Below are 17,925 nucleotides of genomic sequence, written 5' to 3'. Positions count from 1 at the left end.
TGGTGGCCTGCAGTCTTCCGTTACCTAAGCTCAACAGGTAATGCTGGGTCCCAGAGCAGCAAGGTCAACCCCACAAGCCACAAAGCCCACCGACATTGTATACCATCTTGTCTTCCTTGGTGAGTGCATGGGCAATTGATCTCATTACAACTTCTCCAGGGAAGATAGGCTAAGCTAAAGAAGGGGACTTGACTAAGCTTGGGAGTGGAGTCATGCAGAGTTTGTAATCATCCTGATACCTCGGCCTCGCTCCAGACCACTGAACCCAGAGTCATTGACCCTCAAGTGTTTCCAGTGTGCTGCTGAAGCTGAGAACCTCAGACAACATTATCAGGGTAGAAGAGCTTTGTGCACCCCACCCCTCCTCCACTCTGGGGATCGGGTCTGAGAAAACACACTGGGGAGGACCACACAGAGCCAACTGACCACCAGAACATCCCTAGACATTCAAGGGTGGAACAAATTCTGGAAAGATAGTTTATGGGACGCCAAGGTGAGGGGCTCTGAGGAGAGCAGCTGTACTGAGATACAGCCAGTCACCAAACAGGAGTCCAAGAGAGCTCACATTTTACAAGATTCATGACCCATTATCTTTTTATTAAATATAGAAGAGGATTCAAAAGGACAGTAGTATCTGCCCCAAGCATATTTTTAAGCCTATCAAAGGTGGTGTGTGTGTGTGTGTGTGTGTGTGTGTGTGTGGTCTCTTGCTTTCCTTTCAGCTCACACTGTAGTCACTGGACCATGGAGAGGGGACACCACATGCTGGTATTTGCTCCACTTCTCTCTCCCAGAGAAGACTGAATGCAAAGCAACCAGATCAGAGAAAATCCCCTTGCGGTCTGGTCTTTGGATTAAGAGTCTCAAATGAGAGCAAATCCTGCTAAGAGCAGATATATTCATTTCCTTTCATCCATTTCAGCCTCAGCTCCAGTTCTTAGATGTCACAGCTTCAGGTTTGCCCTGCCACCTGAGCCGATCTGGGCCTAAGTGCCCCTCCCTACCTGGGAAGTGCTGTGCCAGGATCCAGGGCCCCCTGCACTCTGTCTTCAAAGTCTGTGTTTCTAAATCTCAAACAAACTCCACCTGGCTAGTATTCCCTTCCTCGTGAGTCTGCAGTAGCTCCCCGGTGTCCACGGAACCTAGCTGGACACGGTTAGCTTGACTGATCATTACTGGAGCTCACCATGATCTCTGTAGAAGCTGCCATCTCAAGTGTCCTTAGAACCTCTGTGCTGATACAAGTGGGGGTGGGGTGTCTCTAGCTACTTGTTTCTAAGATTAATTTGGAGTAATATTTTCTCTGTGGTCCTCTCTGTCTCTGTCTCTCTGTCTCTGTGTGTAAAAGGCATATCCAATCTCTTTACTACTTTTTACTACAAATGTATGTTTCAAACTGCTTTTGTGTATATTTGTTTAAAGTTTTGTGTGTCTCGAGGCTGGAGAGATGGCTCAGTGGTTAAGAGTACTGACTGCTCTTCTGAAGGTCCTGAGTTCAAATCTCACAACCACATGGTGGCTCACAACCATCTGTAATGCTCTCTTCTGGAGTGTCTGAAGACAACTACAGTGTGCTTACATATAATAACAAATAAATCTTTAAAAAAAAAAAAGGTGTGTGTGTGTGTGTGTGTGTGTAAGAGAGAGAGAGGGGGGGGGTTTACTCTGTATAGCCCTGACTATCCTGGAACTTGTTCTGTAGACCTCTCTAACTCAAAGAGATTCACATGCCTCTGCCTTCCAAGTGCCAAGGTTAAAGGTATGCACACCATAGCCTGGTTTAAGCTTACATTTTAAATTAAAAGGTCTGTCGGAGTTTCGGTGTGTTGGTTCTCCCTTCCCACCTGTAAGTCCCAGGACTTGGTAAGAAACAAATGTACCTGCTCAGCCATCGTCCCGGCCTTTGTTTTGAGACAGCATCTCTGCTCCCATATGAGTGTTTACATGGCTTAATATTTTTGACTCCAGATTCTTTTTTTAAGATGTTACTTATCATTTTCATAGAACTTCCATTTTTCAATGTGGGGGCGGGAGGAAACTGAACATGGGGCCCACATATACTAGGCATGCGCTATATCCCCAGCTCACATTTTAGTTTTTAATTAAATTGTAATACACATTTAATTTAGAAAAAAAAATCTTCCAGGAAGCCATAGAAAAGGGAAACAATGGAGCTTGTAATCTGCTAGGATCTTCAGGCTTGAAGCTTCTGCGTTCTCTCTGTGCTTGCTGATGCTTTGTCACCAGTCATATGAACAGAAACGCCAGACACTCGGAGGAACAGGAAGTGCAAAGGCTCAGAGGTGGGATCATTCTGGGACCTTTGGGGCCTGGTGGGAAACTCAGAGCAGCAACAAGGACAGGGGCTGCTGTAAGAGGGATGTAAGTGAGGCTTACCGGAAATGGGGGCAGTCAAGAGTGAGGCTAACCGGAAATGGGGGCAGTCAAGAGTGAGGCTAACCAGCGGCGGGACACCTTCCTACAGGCTCATGCTGAGAAGAGTCCCAGGCAGAAGGAAGTGCTCAGAGACCTTTCCTGGGGTGTGCCATGATGGGGGGGGGGGGGGGGGACGTGGACAACGGGGACATTATGTGCAGGGGACACTGGTGGCCAGTCGGATCTCTCTCTGCTGAGCCTGCACCCAGAATAGTGAACACACTGGAGGCACAAGGAGGCTGTGAGGTTTCCTCCTAGGAATTCAGGCTGACAACTTTCAAATGTAACATTGCTGCCCAGCTGGTCTCAGAAAAACAAACCCTGGGGAGGGAGCTCAGAGGTAGAGCGTGTGAAACACAAGGCCATGGCTTTAGTTCTGTCACAGAAAGAGAAAAAAACATCTCTGGTGTTAAAGTTCTGCTCAGTGTGCCGTGTTGGAGTCTGAGGCAGAAAGACTGACAAGAGGAACTCTCTGCCGTCATTTAGTTTTTTTTTTTCTGTGTGTGATGCATGCACTTAACTTGTGTGTACATGCATGTTGTTGCATGTGGAAAGGATCATCCTCTCTCTCTCTTTCAACTTCTTCACTGAGGAGTGTCCCTCAAAGCTAGAACTCATCAATATGGCTGCTCTTGCAACAGACTTGCTCTGAGGATCCCCTGCTGCTGCCTTCCGAGGCTGGGATTACAGCTGGGCCGCAGTGCCCCCTGGGTATTCTCACGGGCTCTGGGGATCTGAACTCCGGTCCTTATGCTTGCACGCAGGTGCTTTAACTGGTGAGTTATCTCTCTGGCCTCACATTTCAATTTTCAATATTTCGTTCTTAGTGAGGTTTGTGTGTGTGTTGTTGTTTTTTATTTTGCTCAAAATACCATTTACCTTGATTTATTTCCTTTTCCAGACCCACTCCTTGAGGTTTGGTGTCACGATTTGTTGCTGTTGTTTGCTCATCTTATTTATTCCACAGTTCAAGGAACTGGCCAAGCTTGGAATCCAGAATTAAACTGAATACAGATCCTGTCCTCTGTGGTGCAGGACAGGGGTCACTCCCCAGGCTTGCCCAAATCCTCTGGCCTAGGAAAACTCAGAGCAGAGACACAGAGAAAAGCCAAGGATTCTGAGTCCTACACAAATTCCTCTCGGATGACTTCTGACTCAAAGGAGACATCACTGGCTCCTGACCCTCCATCCTGAAACAGACTGCTCTGCTATTTGCATGCCGCAGACATCCCTCAACGGACTTCTCCCCCTTGATGTCTAACCTCCTTCCTCCATATTCTGGCCTCAACTTCCCCATGCCCACCTCCTCCAGCCTGACCTTCCTCTGGCATCGATGGTGTTATATTTAGGGTTGTGAACTCAGCACCCACGGTTGCTTCCTTTTAAACAATGGGGTGTAATTACTGGGACATTTTGGTGGTTTCTTCTAAGGCAGGGTAGCCATAGTAGACCTTTAGGGTTCTCATTCCATTTTATTGATGCAAATACTGAGGCCTAGATGGAGTCGGGTGCTGTTCCAGACTGTCTAGCTTTGAAACTCAGGCTTTTTATTTGGTCTATGAAGTCATAGAAGTTTAGAAGCAGTAGAGACCTTGCCATGTTCCTGGTCAATCTCCTTTTGCCCCAAGGGAGAGAGTTAAGCCCTAGGGAGATCTTGAAAAAAACAAAAAAACAAGGGAGTCCCAGGGTTAGCTTAGCAGAACATTGCTGTGTTTCTCTTGTGTAAATGCTCTCCCTACTCCTTCCCACCTGGCTCAGGCCCCCTGCTGGGATATGTGCTGTCCTGTGGGAATGAGGCGGCTTCTCCAACCTGGCCTCCAACCCAGAACTCTGACTAAAGCATAGACCGGGCAAGACAAGGCTAAAAGACTGACCCACCCTCAGGCCAACCCAGAGCCTCAGAGAAGGAACCAGAACCGAAGGAACCCTTGGCATCCATTCTGTATCATGCACCAGGTGTTGTGTTGAAACCTCAATGTGTAGCTCCTGGTTTTATCCCTTTGTCTGTCATAACAAGAACATTCTTTTGTTTGTTTGTTTGTTTGTTTGTTTGTTTTTGTCAAGACAGGGTTTCTCTGTGTAGCCCTGGCTGTCCTGGAACTCACTCTGTAGACCAGACTGGCCTCGAACTCAGAAATCTGCCTGCCTCTGCCTCCCAAGTGCTGGGGTTAAAGGCATGTGCCATAACTGTCCAGCGACAGGAACATTCTTCACCATCTTATACATCTACAGTAGGGTAAAACATATTCACACTGCCATGGGATCCCCATTGTTAGAGATGAGAACATGTAATCAGGGAAGTTGAAGGATTCACGTAGTCCTATTGCTAGTAAGACGTGATTACACACTGAAATGTGACCTCAAAGTGTGTAGCCCGTGCCCGCACTGGACGGCACCCCAATTTATTTCTACTTGGGCCCTTTTCTGGGGAGGTGACCAGCCTCACTGTGAGCCTCTGTGGCCAGCCTCCATTCTATCTTTGAAGATGGCATAGAGTCTCCCTACCTGCCCAGCAGTCATACTGGGGATGCATGTGTCGCCTCCCCCCCTCCCCCCGCCAGTTATTGGCTCCCAAGGTCAAGCATTTTTGCTGGAGGGGAGTGTGAATTCTTAGTGCATCTCAGCCTTTGGGGAGGGGCAGGAAGAAAAGAGGAAGAGGCAGATGACAGTGGGAGGTCAGGAGAGAGGGAAGTGTGTGAGAGACGGATGTTGTGGGGCTCTCCAGGTCTGGAACATGTTGATAGTGATTGAGCACAGAAGCTGGAAGAAGCACCATTACTTAATAGCCTGGGCAGAAAGACCCCGTGGTGTCTGGAGCATAAAGCCCCTGTCAGCCTGACCATACCTCACAGCTAACAGCCACTAACCATGAAAAGTAGATCACAAATGTTTCTAGCACCCTTCCCCTTCTCTGTTTTCCCACGGACATCTACAACAATTTGCTTCTGGTGGCTGGTGTGTCTGCACTGCTGAGCCGGGTTATAAACAGACAGAAATTGGGCACTTGGTACAATCAGGAACAGAGAGGATTCTACCAATATCAAGTATCTTATTTAAAGTTCTGATCCCATTTACCCTGTCAGGAGCAGATTGGCTGGGGGACTCTCCTCATCGAGAGAGAGGCTGACCAAAAACCTGTGCTATCCTGTCTTCAACATGTTCTTGGAAAATTTTCTACTTGATATGACCACAAAAATTGGCACGGTTCTTCCTCTTCCTGACTTCAGTGGCTAGAAGCCCTTGGTGACTTCAGGGCTACAGCGTCCATAGAGAGGGAGGCCACACCTGTTAATTAATTCTCATATACTCACTGTTTCTACCAGGTGCTATCTAATGAAGCTTAGAACACTCCATTACCAGCAAAAACAACCACACTCACACACACACACACACACACCACCACCACCACCACCACCACCTCCACCACCACTACCACCACCACAACCACCACCACCATCACCACCACCTCCACCTCCACCACCACTACCACCTCAGAACCACCACCACCATCACCATCACCAACAACAAAACAGAGTTTCTAAATCAAAGTAGCTAGAATTTTGGTGTTTTTTTTATTTTTTTTTTTTATTTTTTATTTTTTTTTGTAAAAGCAGGTGGCCAAGTAGTCATTCAAACCTGCTTCTAGAATATTCTAGAAGTATACACATACACACACACACACACCACCACCACCACCACCACCACCTCCACCACCACTACCACCTCAGAACCACCACCACCATCACCATCACCAACAACAAAACAGAGTTTCTAAATCAAAGTAGCTAGAATTTTGGTGTTTTTTTTTTTTTTTTTTTTTGTTTGTTTGTTTGTTTGTAAAAGCAGGTGGCCAAGTAGTCATTCAAACCTGCTTCTAGAATATTCTAGAAGTATTTTTCTAGGAAATGAATATACTCAAAGAATTTGAGTGTGTCCTTTTTAAAGCTATCTTAATGGGTAACAGAGGGATGATATTCATTCAATTCACCCTTCCTATGATCAAAGTACATTAGATACATGTGTGAACACCTCAGAATAAATCCTGTCATTTTATATAATTATTATGTGTTAACAAAAATATTTAAGTATACTTATCAAAATGCTGTGTGTCTGTGCGTGTGTGAATCTCATAACAAAACCCATTGCATGTGGTTAATGAATGCTAACATAAACAAATTTTATTGACTCAACCGCAGAAAAAGAATCTTGCCTGTGAGCACACGGCATTGCACAGTTTTGCCACCTGCTTGACGAGCATTCATTCCTGCAGCTAACCCTCAAAGCGCTGTTTAGAGTAAAGATCGAGTTTGAATAATAAGTTTCCTATGTCCTGAAAACATTTGACCCAGTTAAGCTTTTCTTTCTGGGATCTGACTTAAAAAGAGAGACACTGTGGAACATCTTATGTGTTTGCGGGGAGTAGAAGGTTGAAAAGAAACTTTGCAATTCTCAAAAAGCCTGAAGAAACGTCCATCAAGAATACCATTAGGGTTGTGGACAAGGCTCACTCCATAAAGTTATTGCTGCTCAGGCAAGGGGACCTGAGTATGACCTGTGAGAATCTATGTAACAAAGGCAGGTACAGTGGGTGTGCCTGTCATCCCAGAACTACAGAGGCAGAGACTGGATGGCCCTGGAGCTGGCTAGTCGACCTGGTCTAACTCAATCTTTGAGTACCAGGTTTAGTGAGAACCCAGACTCACAGTAAAAATAGAAAGCAATTGAAAACATGAAACATTGGTCTTTGGGGCTTTGGGTCTCTGGCCTCCAAACACATGTGCACACATGTACAAACACATGTTAAGTCATATATGCTTCAATAAACTCACACATATGCACACACAACACAAGACAAAGGAATACATTTAAAGAAAATGAAGTAATATCTAACTGGTCAAAGAAAACTTTGACCATGACCCCTTAAATAGACTGCATTATCAATTTTTAAAAATCTATCTATCTATCTATCTATCTATCTATCTATCTATCTATCTATCTATGCACACACACACATATTAATGTTCATGTGTTCTATGGTGCTGTGTAAAGATTAGAGTACAACTCTGGGAATCAGTTCTCTCCTTCTACCATGTGGTCCAGGGAATGGACCTCAATCAGCTTGGCAAGTTCCTTTAATCACTCTCTGTCTCTCTGGCTCAAACAAGCTTTTGATTGTAGCAAAACACAGGCAATGCCGATATCACCATTTATATGGCAATGTTTAGTAAACTCACAAGGTCTTACAACCACTGCCGCCATCCAGATGCACAGAGCAGTCAGTAACAGCTTTAAAGCATAATACTTTCTTCAATTTACTTTTGAGGTATTTAATGAATAGCTTTGTGTGTGTGTGTGTGTGTGTGTGTGTGTGTGTGTGTGTGTGACTGTGTGATTGTATGATATTGTATGTGATTGTACAAGAGTTGTGTGATTGTGTGATAGGGGACTGAATACAGGGTCTAGAACTTTCCAGGCAAGGCTCTCCCACAGAGCTCACCCCCCAGCAGTGCTATTATCATTCTAAGAAATGACAACATTCACCTTAAAATACAGCACTAGGCATACAGGCCCAGCCATCCGTGGTTGGCATGGCAACTTTGAGATCCTTGAATGGGGATATGCTATAGAGCCAGAAGTCTTCCCTTTACTTAATACAATTAATACATGCTTAAACTAAAACCTTTACAAATCACATGTATGTAGAGTTTAGTTTTCTACCAATTTAGCATTCCACTTTCCATTTTCTTTTCTGTATTTTGGTTGTTTTGTTTAGCTTTGTTGAGACAAGAGCTCATAAAACCCAAGCTGGCCTGGAATTGACTATGTAGGTCATGATGGCCTTGAACTCTCTGTCTGCCTCAGTGCCTCACCTTGTCCAGTATTGGCACTACAGGCATGTATCGCCATGTTCGGCTTTCCATTTCTCCTTTGAAAATATAGTTATCAGGGGTCGAGAGATGACTCCATGGTAAAGAGCACTGGCTACTCTTCTTTAAGACCCAGGTTCAATTTCCGTACCCACATGGATGCCCACAACTATCTGTAGTTCCAGCTCCATTGGATCTGATACCTTCTCTTGCCTCCTTCGGCACTAGGCATGCAAGTAAGACACAGACATACATGGAGGCAAAACACATGCATAAAATAATAATTTATGAAAGAAAGTATATTCTCCTATATGTGCTTGACTCTACCATACACACATACATAGAAAGAAATTATTTCTTGTCTCCTGGTGTGTATGTGTGTTTGTGTGTATGTATATATGGATGTGTATATGTATATACATATGTGTTTGTATATACATACAAACCTTATTCTTCTTACTACATATTTTTTTATACCTAAACCAAGTATGGATTTCGCTTTTATTGATGTTTTCAGGAGTGGAGATTGGGTCAAGGATCAAGGGTCAAAGGTCATTCATGCTAGGTAAGTACTCTATCATTAAGCTATAGCCCCAGGTCCTCCTTTCATTTTTTATTTTGAAACAAGGCCTTGTACCTGTGACTCTTTTGCCTTGACCTTTTGAGTATAGAGGGTTACAGCTCTCAGATAGCTTAAAACAGTGGTTCTTAATCTTCCTAATGCTACAACCCTTTAATACAGTTTTTCATGCTATGATGACCCTCAGCCATATAGTTACTTTTGTTGCTACTGCTCTAAATCATAATGTAAATATCCCTGTTTCCCAATGGTCTAGGCAACCCCTGCAACAGGACCATTCAATCCCCGAAGGGGTCACAACCCACAGGTTGAGGAACCACTGGCTTAAAGTATGTGTGGGGACATGGGAAAATATTCATTCTATGTCTAAGCCTAGATGCCTCAATTTCTGTTCTAACATCCATAGGCATAGCCTTCTACCAGGGAACTCTGTCTTCACCTCTGACCTCCTTATCCACAGCAGTGTTCTGTTCATTCAACTCATAATCGTTGTTTACTAAATAATCTCTGTGCCTGAGGCAGGGGCATAGCATCTGCTTCTGGGTCCAAGCTAGCTATCAGAGAAATGGCTCCTGGCTGGTGCTGGTATCGAACAGTGAGAATCCGTAGCTTCTATACTTAGTGATGTGTACTGTGGACAGCTCTATGGACTTAATTTGATGCAATAGGGAAGTTGAGGTTGGTGTTTATTTGGAGGAAGAAGATATTCCCACAATTGGTTTTTTTATTCACTGTTACAGTGCCCGGTTATAAACTGTATATTATTAGTACACAGTATTACTTTTATTTTCCAGACAGATGAGCCAAGGTTAAATGGATTTAGTGCTATTTTCAAAGACTGTGAGTTAATTAGTACAGAGCAGACAGACAGTCCTGGGTCTGCCTGATTCCAACCAATGTGAACTCTCTTTCCATCACAGCAAAGACACTTTCCCAGGGCGCCTCCTAAATTATACTGCACTGGTGATGCATGCCTGGCCTGCAAGTAAGGCCAGCTATGCTCTTTGTAATTATAACTTACCCACAGACAATGGGAACCACTGCAGGCTCAGTCACTGTAAAACACATCGGTGTGTGATACCACTCAACCTGAGTCAGTGGAATTCAAGTTTAGGCTTGAAAGTTTGTGATAACTGTAACTACACCCAAGTCTAGCTCCCTGGAGATTTCTGAAAATTAGCAGGATCCTTTTAATTTAGTTTTATTTTTATTACTTTATGTGTGTGAGTGTTTTGCCTGCATGTACATCTGTATGTCTGTACACTACATGTGTGCCTCGTGCCTGAGGAGGTGGTAAGTCTCCATGTAGGTGGTGGGCATCAAACCCCAGTCCTTTACAACCACAAGTACTCTTAACCACTGAGCTGATTGTCCAGCCCATCCCTTTTAGCTTCTTAAAACATCTGTCTAGGGTATATATAGAACACCGACTAAGCCAGAACATTCTGTGGGTCAGTACATGGCTCAGGGAAAGGGAAGGAGAAAAAGGATGGTGGGTAGCCTATGTCTCCTCTTCATCAATGGCAGCACGGAGGTGTATGTGTTAGAGGTGGGTTTGTTAGCTCTAACTTGCACACATGCATGACATTGTCTTTCTGGTCTCAGCTGTCCTACCTGAGATATAAAGGGGCTTGAGAGATGCCTCTCATGTCCTGGAAAGGCGGGCCTCACTGCTTCTTTGTAGACACCACATCTTTACATAGGCAAGCAGGTATGCCACTACATAGACACTTTGACCAGCATTGGCTCATATTGCCAGGGTCCAGCATAAAATGACAAGACCTCTCACTTGCAGTTATTAGAGCCTGTGACAACATGTTAACCTACATTCAGGTCTTTCAGTGTATGTAGCCATGCACCCAAGGAAGATCAGTAGCCTGGCTGCATGTATCCTGCCTTCTTTATATGAGGGAGAGAAGGCTGAAGAAGGTCTGGGGGCCCCAGATAAGTTTCCTGGCGGCAGAGATGCTCCTGGGTTACTGAGGTCCCTTCATCAGGCAAGTGGTCAACAGAGAAGTGTAGCCCAAGAAGGGGCACGCCCAGTGTTCTTACCCTGGCTTCTTTGCTTTTGGAATGGGCATTGGTGAGCACATGTTGGTCTGAGGGAAATGGCATTTTAAAGGCCTACTCCACAGTCCTGGAGAGTTGTGAGAACACCAGAATGAAAACTAAGGCTGCAGGCATAGCTGCCAGTGTTCTGTTTCAGAGAGGAGGTGAAGACAGGCCAACAGGGTGGGTCAGGTGAATGGGACAGGGACCTGGAGGAGGACACCTTCAGGAAGCAAACACCTCTCAGCTGTGGAAAAACTTGGGAAAGAAGGGAGAAAGACAAATGTACTCCAGTTATCACACTTTACATGTTAAATGACCCATAGGCTCATGTGTTTGATGATGTCTTTGAAGGCTGTGGAACTTTTTGGAACCATGGCCTAGCCAGCAGAAGTGGTTATACTGGGGCAGACCTCGAAGGTAATATCTATTCTTGGTTCTATCCCAAACCTGTTGCTTCCTGATCTTCCAAGATGTATCCAAGCCACACTGCAGGTGCCCAATGTTGTTGACGAAGCGTTGGCCAAGCGATACCCTCCCACCATGATTGGGTTGTGAACAAAAGCAACCAGATCTCACCTAAGTTGTTCTGTCAGGTATTTTTGTCATAATGATGCGAGAAGTGACTAATACACTGGTGGAGACCTGGGGACAGAAGATGTGCCACGAATAAAGAGTCTCATACACTGTCAAGAGACAGCATTCCCCAAAAGAAGGTTCTTAGTAGCTGCACATACCTGAGACCCAACATCAGCCAGCACATAGGCTGCTGTCTCACAATGGAGTTGGGGAGCTTAAAGGGCACGTGAGACCTAGAAGACAGCCCCAGTGTCACCTCCCAGGTGTTCCCACTCTCTTGGAGGGACCCTTGAGAGGAGGGATGGAATTTCACCCCCTCTCAGGTTACAGTTCTGGAGTGATAGCTATCATTCTCTCACTCCAACCCCAACCCCCTACACCAAATGTGTACTGGTCCCTAGGATCCTGAGTCCCTGGGGACTTAGGAAATCCAGCAAGGTTGTAGGATGAGAAAAGTAATCCATCCCTGAGTCTGTAAGCATCATCATCCAACATGGCAAAAACTTGGGGAAGCAAGGCTACCCCAAGTGCTACTTGCCCACCAACGAGGGTAATTAAGACATGATGTCCCCACTGTAGCACGTGTGAACCGTGAGCATTAAACTAAGCAGAGCAAGTGAGTGCAGAAAGACAACACGGCATGATTCCAGGTGTCTGCGGTTCCCTGAGGAGACATAAAGTAGACCGTGGTTCCCGAGTGGGAGGGCAGTGGGAGCCTACTGCTTAGTGAGCACAAAGTTCTAGTTTTGCAAACCGAAGAGTCCTGGGGACGGATGGCGACGTCGGCAGTTGCACAAGATTATGTACGCACGCACCCAATGCTACTGAACTGTACACTTGTAAAGGGTTCAGATGGTGACTTTTACATTTCATGCATTTTGTCAGAATGTAAAGGGGGAAATGCAGAAACATGAGGAGGAGCTACTGAGGGATAATCGTAAGCCTAGAGTCACAGGTGTCTGAGAGAGGCACCTGTGACGGTCTGGTGGAGCAGGCTTAAAGGCTCTATTGAGGCTCTGATTACAGAGGGCAGGAGCCTTGAAGCTTCTGGAGTTTAGAGGTAGGATCTAGGATCAGCCACCAGCCCTGAACACCCCACTTAACACAAGGTAGACCTGAATCCTTCACATAAAACCAGATAAACCGTTTCAAGAGACCTTAATAAGAGCAAAGCAACGAGCCATTTTATAGGGGGAGGGAAATATCCGAGTGCCAGGTAAAAATCTGACAGAAAAAAAATTGCACTCTCAAAATCTACTCCTATAGCCTGGTGGGTGCTCCTGAGGAAGATGATAGCTTTGGGAGTGCCACGCTGACTGAGGGAGGATCCCTGCAAATCTGTCTCCAAAACACTGCTGGAGATTTGCATAAGTGACTAAGGTATTAAAGGATAGATAACGAGTGTATGAGATCAGCCCCGCATCTCCTTAGCCTGGTCTTTTCATCCTTGAGACAAAACACCTCACTTCTCTGGGACCCAAGGCTGGTAACTGGAAATTGAAAGCAGAGTTTTGGAGTCAGCCCCATCCTTCTTCTGAATACGTTAGAAGTATTTGTCGAGGCTCAAAGGAGAACACAGTAGCTTAGAAAAAATGTAAGGTGTGTCTCAGAAATTGCCCCCTCCAGCCACCCATACAGGGTCATAAGAGGTCAGGGTTATGGGGAGACTGGGGAGTTGTTAAACCAAATCACCTGCTTTATGGAGGGATGTAGACCAGACACTTTGGGACGCATGGGATGGTGAGGACCTTCCTTGGATGGTGTGGAAGCTGGGAACCCAGATAGAAGTGGAATAAAGGAAGACTGCAGGGTGTGGCAGGTGAGTAGGCATGAGGACAGTGCAAGGAGGATGAGTCAGAATTAGGGCTGCTCTCGAAACCATTGTCAGAAACAGGGAGGGCCCAAGAGGAGGGAGGAAGGTGCGGACGGGTGAAAGAAGGCTGAAGTGGTTTCTAAAGAACTTAATGTGGAAAATCAAGGAACTGAAAACCCTAATGGAAAACTTCAGGACATGAAGGGAGAGCACTGTCCCAGAGTCTGTCAGAGAAAAATCCCAAGGTAAGACCCCAGCCAGCAAGGCCTGGACACCTGTGACAGAGCCTGCTGTCCTGAGCAGTTTCACTGGCCACTCAGACAGAGGCCTGAGAGACATGTCTGTCATGTCTACAATCCACGCAAAGCTAAATGTTACAGATGCCAGACTCAATAACAAAAAATGTCCTAAATAGAAAGAAGAAATGAAACCCACAGGAGATGTGCCAAGGACCAGCATAAAATTTTCTGTTTATATCCAGAAAGTCAATTGTAAGTTATAAAATTAATAAGCATGATCATGATGGCTATATTAATAACTATTATTTTTTTTGGACCCAGTAATTATGGTGCTGGGGTCATGTGTCAGTTGCTTCATGCGACAATTGATTTAATTCCCTCAATAGCTCGGTGGCATTGGTGCTATTATTATAGCCTTTGTCATCTCACAGGGGAAGAAACAGGGGCCAAGGAAATTAAGTACACTGGCCTACAGTCACAAAGAACCTTGGTTTGTCTGACCAAAACCAACACTATATCCTCTGACCAATAAGAGAAAGACTGACAGCTGGTGTCTTGATCAGCCTTCTGTCAAAGACATTCTCCACCGATACAAACAAATGCGCATGCGTTCATGTGTGCTACAGAGGGAACTACGCAAGCACAAACGACCCGCCAGCGGGGAAGCTGTTTAAAATGTAAAATTTCATTTTCAGGTTAGTAACGGTAACCGGAAGAGAATGGCTGCCAGAGAGCTCTTCAGGGCTGTAGATTCCCAAATGCGCACACAGCGACGTGGTACTTGTGTGCCGCTAGGGATGTTTGATGTTGAAGAATTGAGAACCCAGGCCTCAGAGGAGTTTGTGATGATGTCATTATCTTCTAAAACTCCAAGGGAAATCATGGCTAAGACCCAAGTACAAAGGAATGAAAGTCTGGAGATTTATGTTAACAAAGACATGGCTGCATGCCTTCCTGGTCACCTCTATTGCCTCCGTTCCGGTACATGCAAGATCTGTCAGTGAGCACCTCCTGGGGTTCCTTGGGAGACTTCCATCTTTCTCACTGAGGATCCCCTACACACACCCTCCATCCCACCTGTCTTTGTTTCCTTGGTTCACTGTTTCTCTTCCTACGTATCCCTTCCTCTCTTAGTCTCCCTCCAGACCTGGACATGTGGCCCCTGGATCCCAGTCACGCCACTGATCCCCTTTCGTGACTAGAATACTCACTGTGTGGTTTTGTTGTATCACTCCTGTCTGCTTGGCTTTGCTTTGATTGCATTCCTTTATAAGATCCGATGAGTTTGAAAAAATCCAAACATCATTCCACATTTACATTGCAATCTGGAGCCACATTAAGTCTCTAGGCAACCTTCTATACTGCTATTGACCAGTCAGGAGAGTGCACACAATCTCCCTTTTCACTGTGGTACCTGTAACTCTAGATGCTTGAGATCCTTAAGATCCCAGCACCCCAACAGTCTATGCCTTCAGTCTCCTCTATACAATCCATTCTGTTCGCCCTCTAACAGCATGACCACTGCTCTCCCCTGACAACGTCTCGCCGTGTCACGTATTTACAGAAAATATTTTAGATGATGTTTTGAATTGTTTTGTTTACAGTCGCATTTCTTTGCAAAGGTCCAGGCTGACTGCGGGCTAAGCCCGTGCAGACAACTTAGTACAATGCTTTGCTCTCAGCAGATGGACATAGCATGTGATTAACTGCAAGATAATTGTGGCCTTCTAGCCTATAATATAATTACATAATGTCCGCCACCCACTCCATGATTAGACTGGACTTCGTCCCAGGGGGAGGGATCATAAAGTGATTAAAATTCTATTGCTCTATTTCGATTCTCATCTCGGTTCCCCGGAGCACGTTCTGAGCCTTTGGGCGGCTTTAGGTTAGAGCCCGTTGGGCCTCTGCTTGAAGCAGCCCCGACCGACCGACACAGGACCTTGTCAGTTCTCTACCAGCTGCTGACTTCTCTCTGCTTGTCCCTTCTCACCGCTGGGCCTTTAACTCTAGATACTTGGGATCCTTAAGTTCCCAGCACCCCCAGAATCCGTGCCTTCAGCTTCCCCTATGCAATCCATCCTGGTCACTCTCTAATAGCACAGCCGCTGCCCAACTCTGTATGGTTGGACCCACCACTGGCTCTTTTCCAGCTGGCCCCACCAGACAGGAACAACTTCCCGGAGTCCACCTTCCACTCCGTAGCCTCTGCTGGGCAGGACTTTCCTCACCAGCCCACATTTGAGGCAGCGCTCACATCGGCCTGTACGTGTGAGGTAATAGCCCATTCAGCACATAACCTATTCCCTCAGTTCCCCACCTGTTTTTCCTCAGCTGCCTCTCAAAGGCTGAATCCTCGAAGCATCATCTTGTTTGTGGCACCTTCTTGTCTCCACAGACTCCGCTCCACCCCTCCCCTCCATGAGACGCCCAGCAAAAGACGTAGGGTCCCTGTGGGACCTTCTGACTTCCATGTTACACGCTCTGTGGCTCTCTTGGGCATGCTCTGTAAAATGGCTGACCAGCAGATGCTGCCTGCTGGTCTGGACCCCTTAGTACATCTCAGTCTGCCTCTTACCAAACCTCTCAGAGCGAGAAGACCCATGTGACACTGTGAAAGACTGTCCTTCTACCGACTCCACGTCTTTTCTCGTCATTTGTCTCAGAATCTCCCATTCTCCAGCTCCTAAGTATGACCTCATGAAAGGCCAAAGTTCCAGTCTGCACATGGAATATAATATACCCTTGAACATTTAGGAGTTCCAGCCTCTGAAAGTCATCAGCAACACTACAAAAGGCAAAGCTCTTCAAATTCAAAAACTCGGGAGTCATCTTTGCACAGTCTCTTGACTTATGCCTTAGGCCTCTGCTGGCTTCTTTCTTAGTATATATACTAAGAAAAAAATATAATTTTTTTAAATTGCCAAAGCTGTTTTAAAAATTGTTATTATTTTGTGTGCGTGTGCATGTGTGAAGTGTGTGTGGGCATGATGTGTCAGGGCACGCATGTGCAGGGCAGTGACTGTGGAGCCAAAGGACAGCTTCGTGGAGTTGCTTCTCTCTTTCCGTTTTTATCTGGGTTGTGGGCATGGAACTTAGGTCATCGGGCCTGCACAGTCAGCACTCTATCCAGTGAACCATCGGACTGGCCCTTAAGCACTTTTTAAAATACATAATCATGAGGACATTGGAAAGACACGTAGTTCCCCCAATAAACTTAGGACAAACACCCACGAAACAAACAAGAATAACTGTCAGTGACCATGAACGCTCTCCACGCAGGGGACAAGCCCCTCCTCAGCAGTGTCTTATTCAGACTCAGAAAGCTGGCTGTTGGTCGCAGGTGGGCCATCAAATTTTCTATCTTCTTGCCTTTCCAGAGCTTCACTCTTTGTCCTAGCCCTGGCAAAAACCAGCCAAAGCAGGTCCCTTCACTCCTCCTACACAGTTCTTTAAAAACCCCATCTACTTCCCCATAGCCACTGCTAACCAATTAGAACTGGTCAAGTATTCCATGGTTTTGGTGCCTCTGAGCGCTGGAGGAGCCGTCAAGGGGGAAAGAAGAGAAATAAGGATCCGAAGGGAAAATCTTACCTCAGCTTCTGGCTGGCAGGGACAGTTATCTTATTCAGCTTGTCCATTTTTCTTGAGAGGGGACGTGAGTCGCTGTCCAGGGGGATGTCAGCAGTTCCTGGACTTCCTGCAGAGCAGCATGGTAAGGCTCTGGCCTCAAGAGCTCATGCCCCTGGAACTGACTTCTGAGAGCAACCACAGGCTGCTGGCAAACACCCCTACACAGGGGAAGTAAAACTCGCCGGAGCGCATCGCCAAGTTTCTTGTTTCTACGTGGTCACGTGATCCAGGGAGTCAGCCGGCCTGGCTGATTACCGCGCGTTGTGTAAACTTCGGTAGTGAAACCTTATTGGGCATGCAAATCCCTTCCCAGCAGTTCTTTTACGACCAGGTTTGTTGCCAGGTTGGAATAAGCTCCTGGCTGAGCACTACTTCCGGTTTGTCCCAAACCTTAGGTAGTCCGTGCTTTCAGTCGATGGCCAGAGTCACCTGGCCACTTCTCAGGTAGGAGGAAAAGCTGAATAATCAATTAGATCTGGATGACTCTTAGGGGCTTTCTGCTCATTTGCATAAAGTCATGGATTAGCCTTTTCTTCTTAGAGAACTAAGACAAGAAATGGACAGTCTATGGTTCCGAGGTCACAGCAGTGGTCATTTAAAATGGGATGGGTGACTCTTTGCGAGAGGTTAAGGTCACTCAGGGTAGAGAAAGGTGACAGTGTGGAGCTGCCTTGCCAAAGGTTGACGTTTCCAAATAAAGACAGGATGTACTAAAAAGTCGGCTGAGAA

General features: G+C 45.9%; 1 protein-coding gene across 2 annotated transcripts in view; it reads right to left on the bottom strand.

Moving 5' to 3' along the window:
* Blnk (B cell linker) overlaps nt 1–17,418 on the bottom strand; it is a 69,295-nt gene extending 51,877 nt beyond the window's left edge. The window contains exon 1 of one of the 2 annotated variants that reach the window (XM_052186114.1): nt 17,158–17,418. In XM_052186114.1, coding sequence (XP_052042074.1) covers nt 17,158–17,204 — 47 coding nt within the window. In that variant the 5' untranslated portion in view covers nt 17,205–17,418. The remainder of the gene's footprint in view (nt 1–17,157) is intronic. The other variant, XM_052186104.1, reaches the window with a different exon arrangement.
* Between the last annotated feature and the right edge of the window lie 507 nt (nt 17,419–17,925).

This window comes from Apodemus sylvaticus, chromosome 1 (genome assembly GCF_947179515.1).
Source record: "Apodemus sylvaticus chromosome 1, mApoSyl1.1, whole genome shotgun sequence".
Lineage (NCBI taxonomy): Eukaryota > Metazoa > Chordata > Mammalia > Rodentia > Muridae > Apodemus > Apodemus sylvaticus.
The sequence above is the reverse complement of the archived record's forward strand: the minus strand, read 5'-3'. Positions and strand labels throughout refer to the sequence as shown.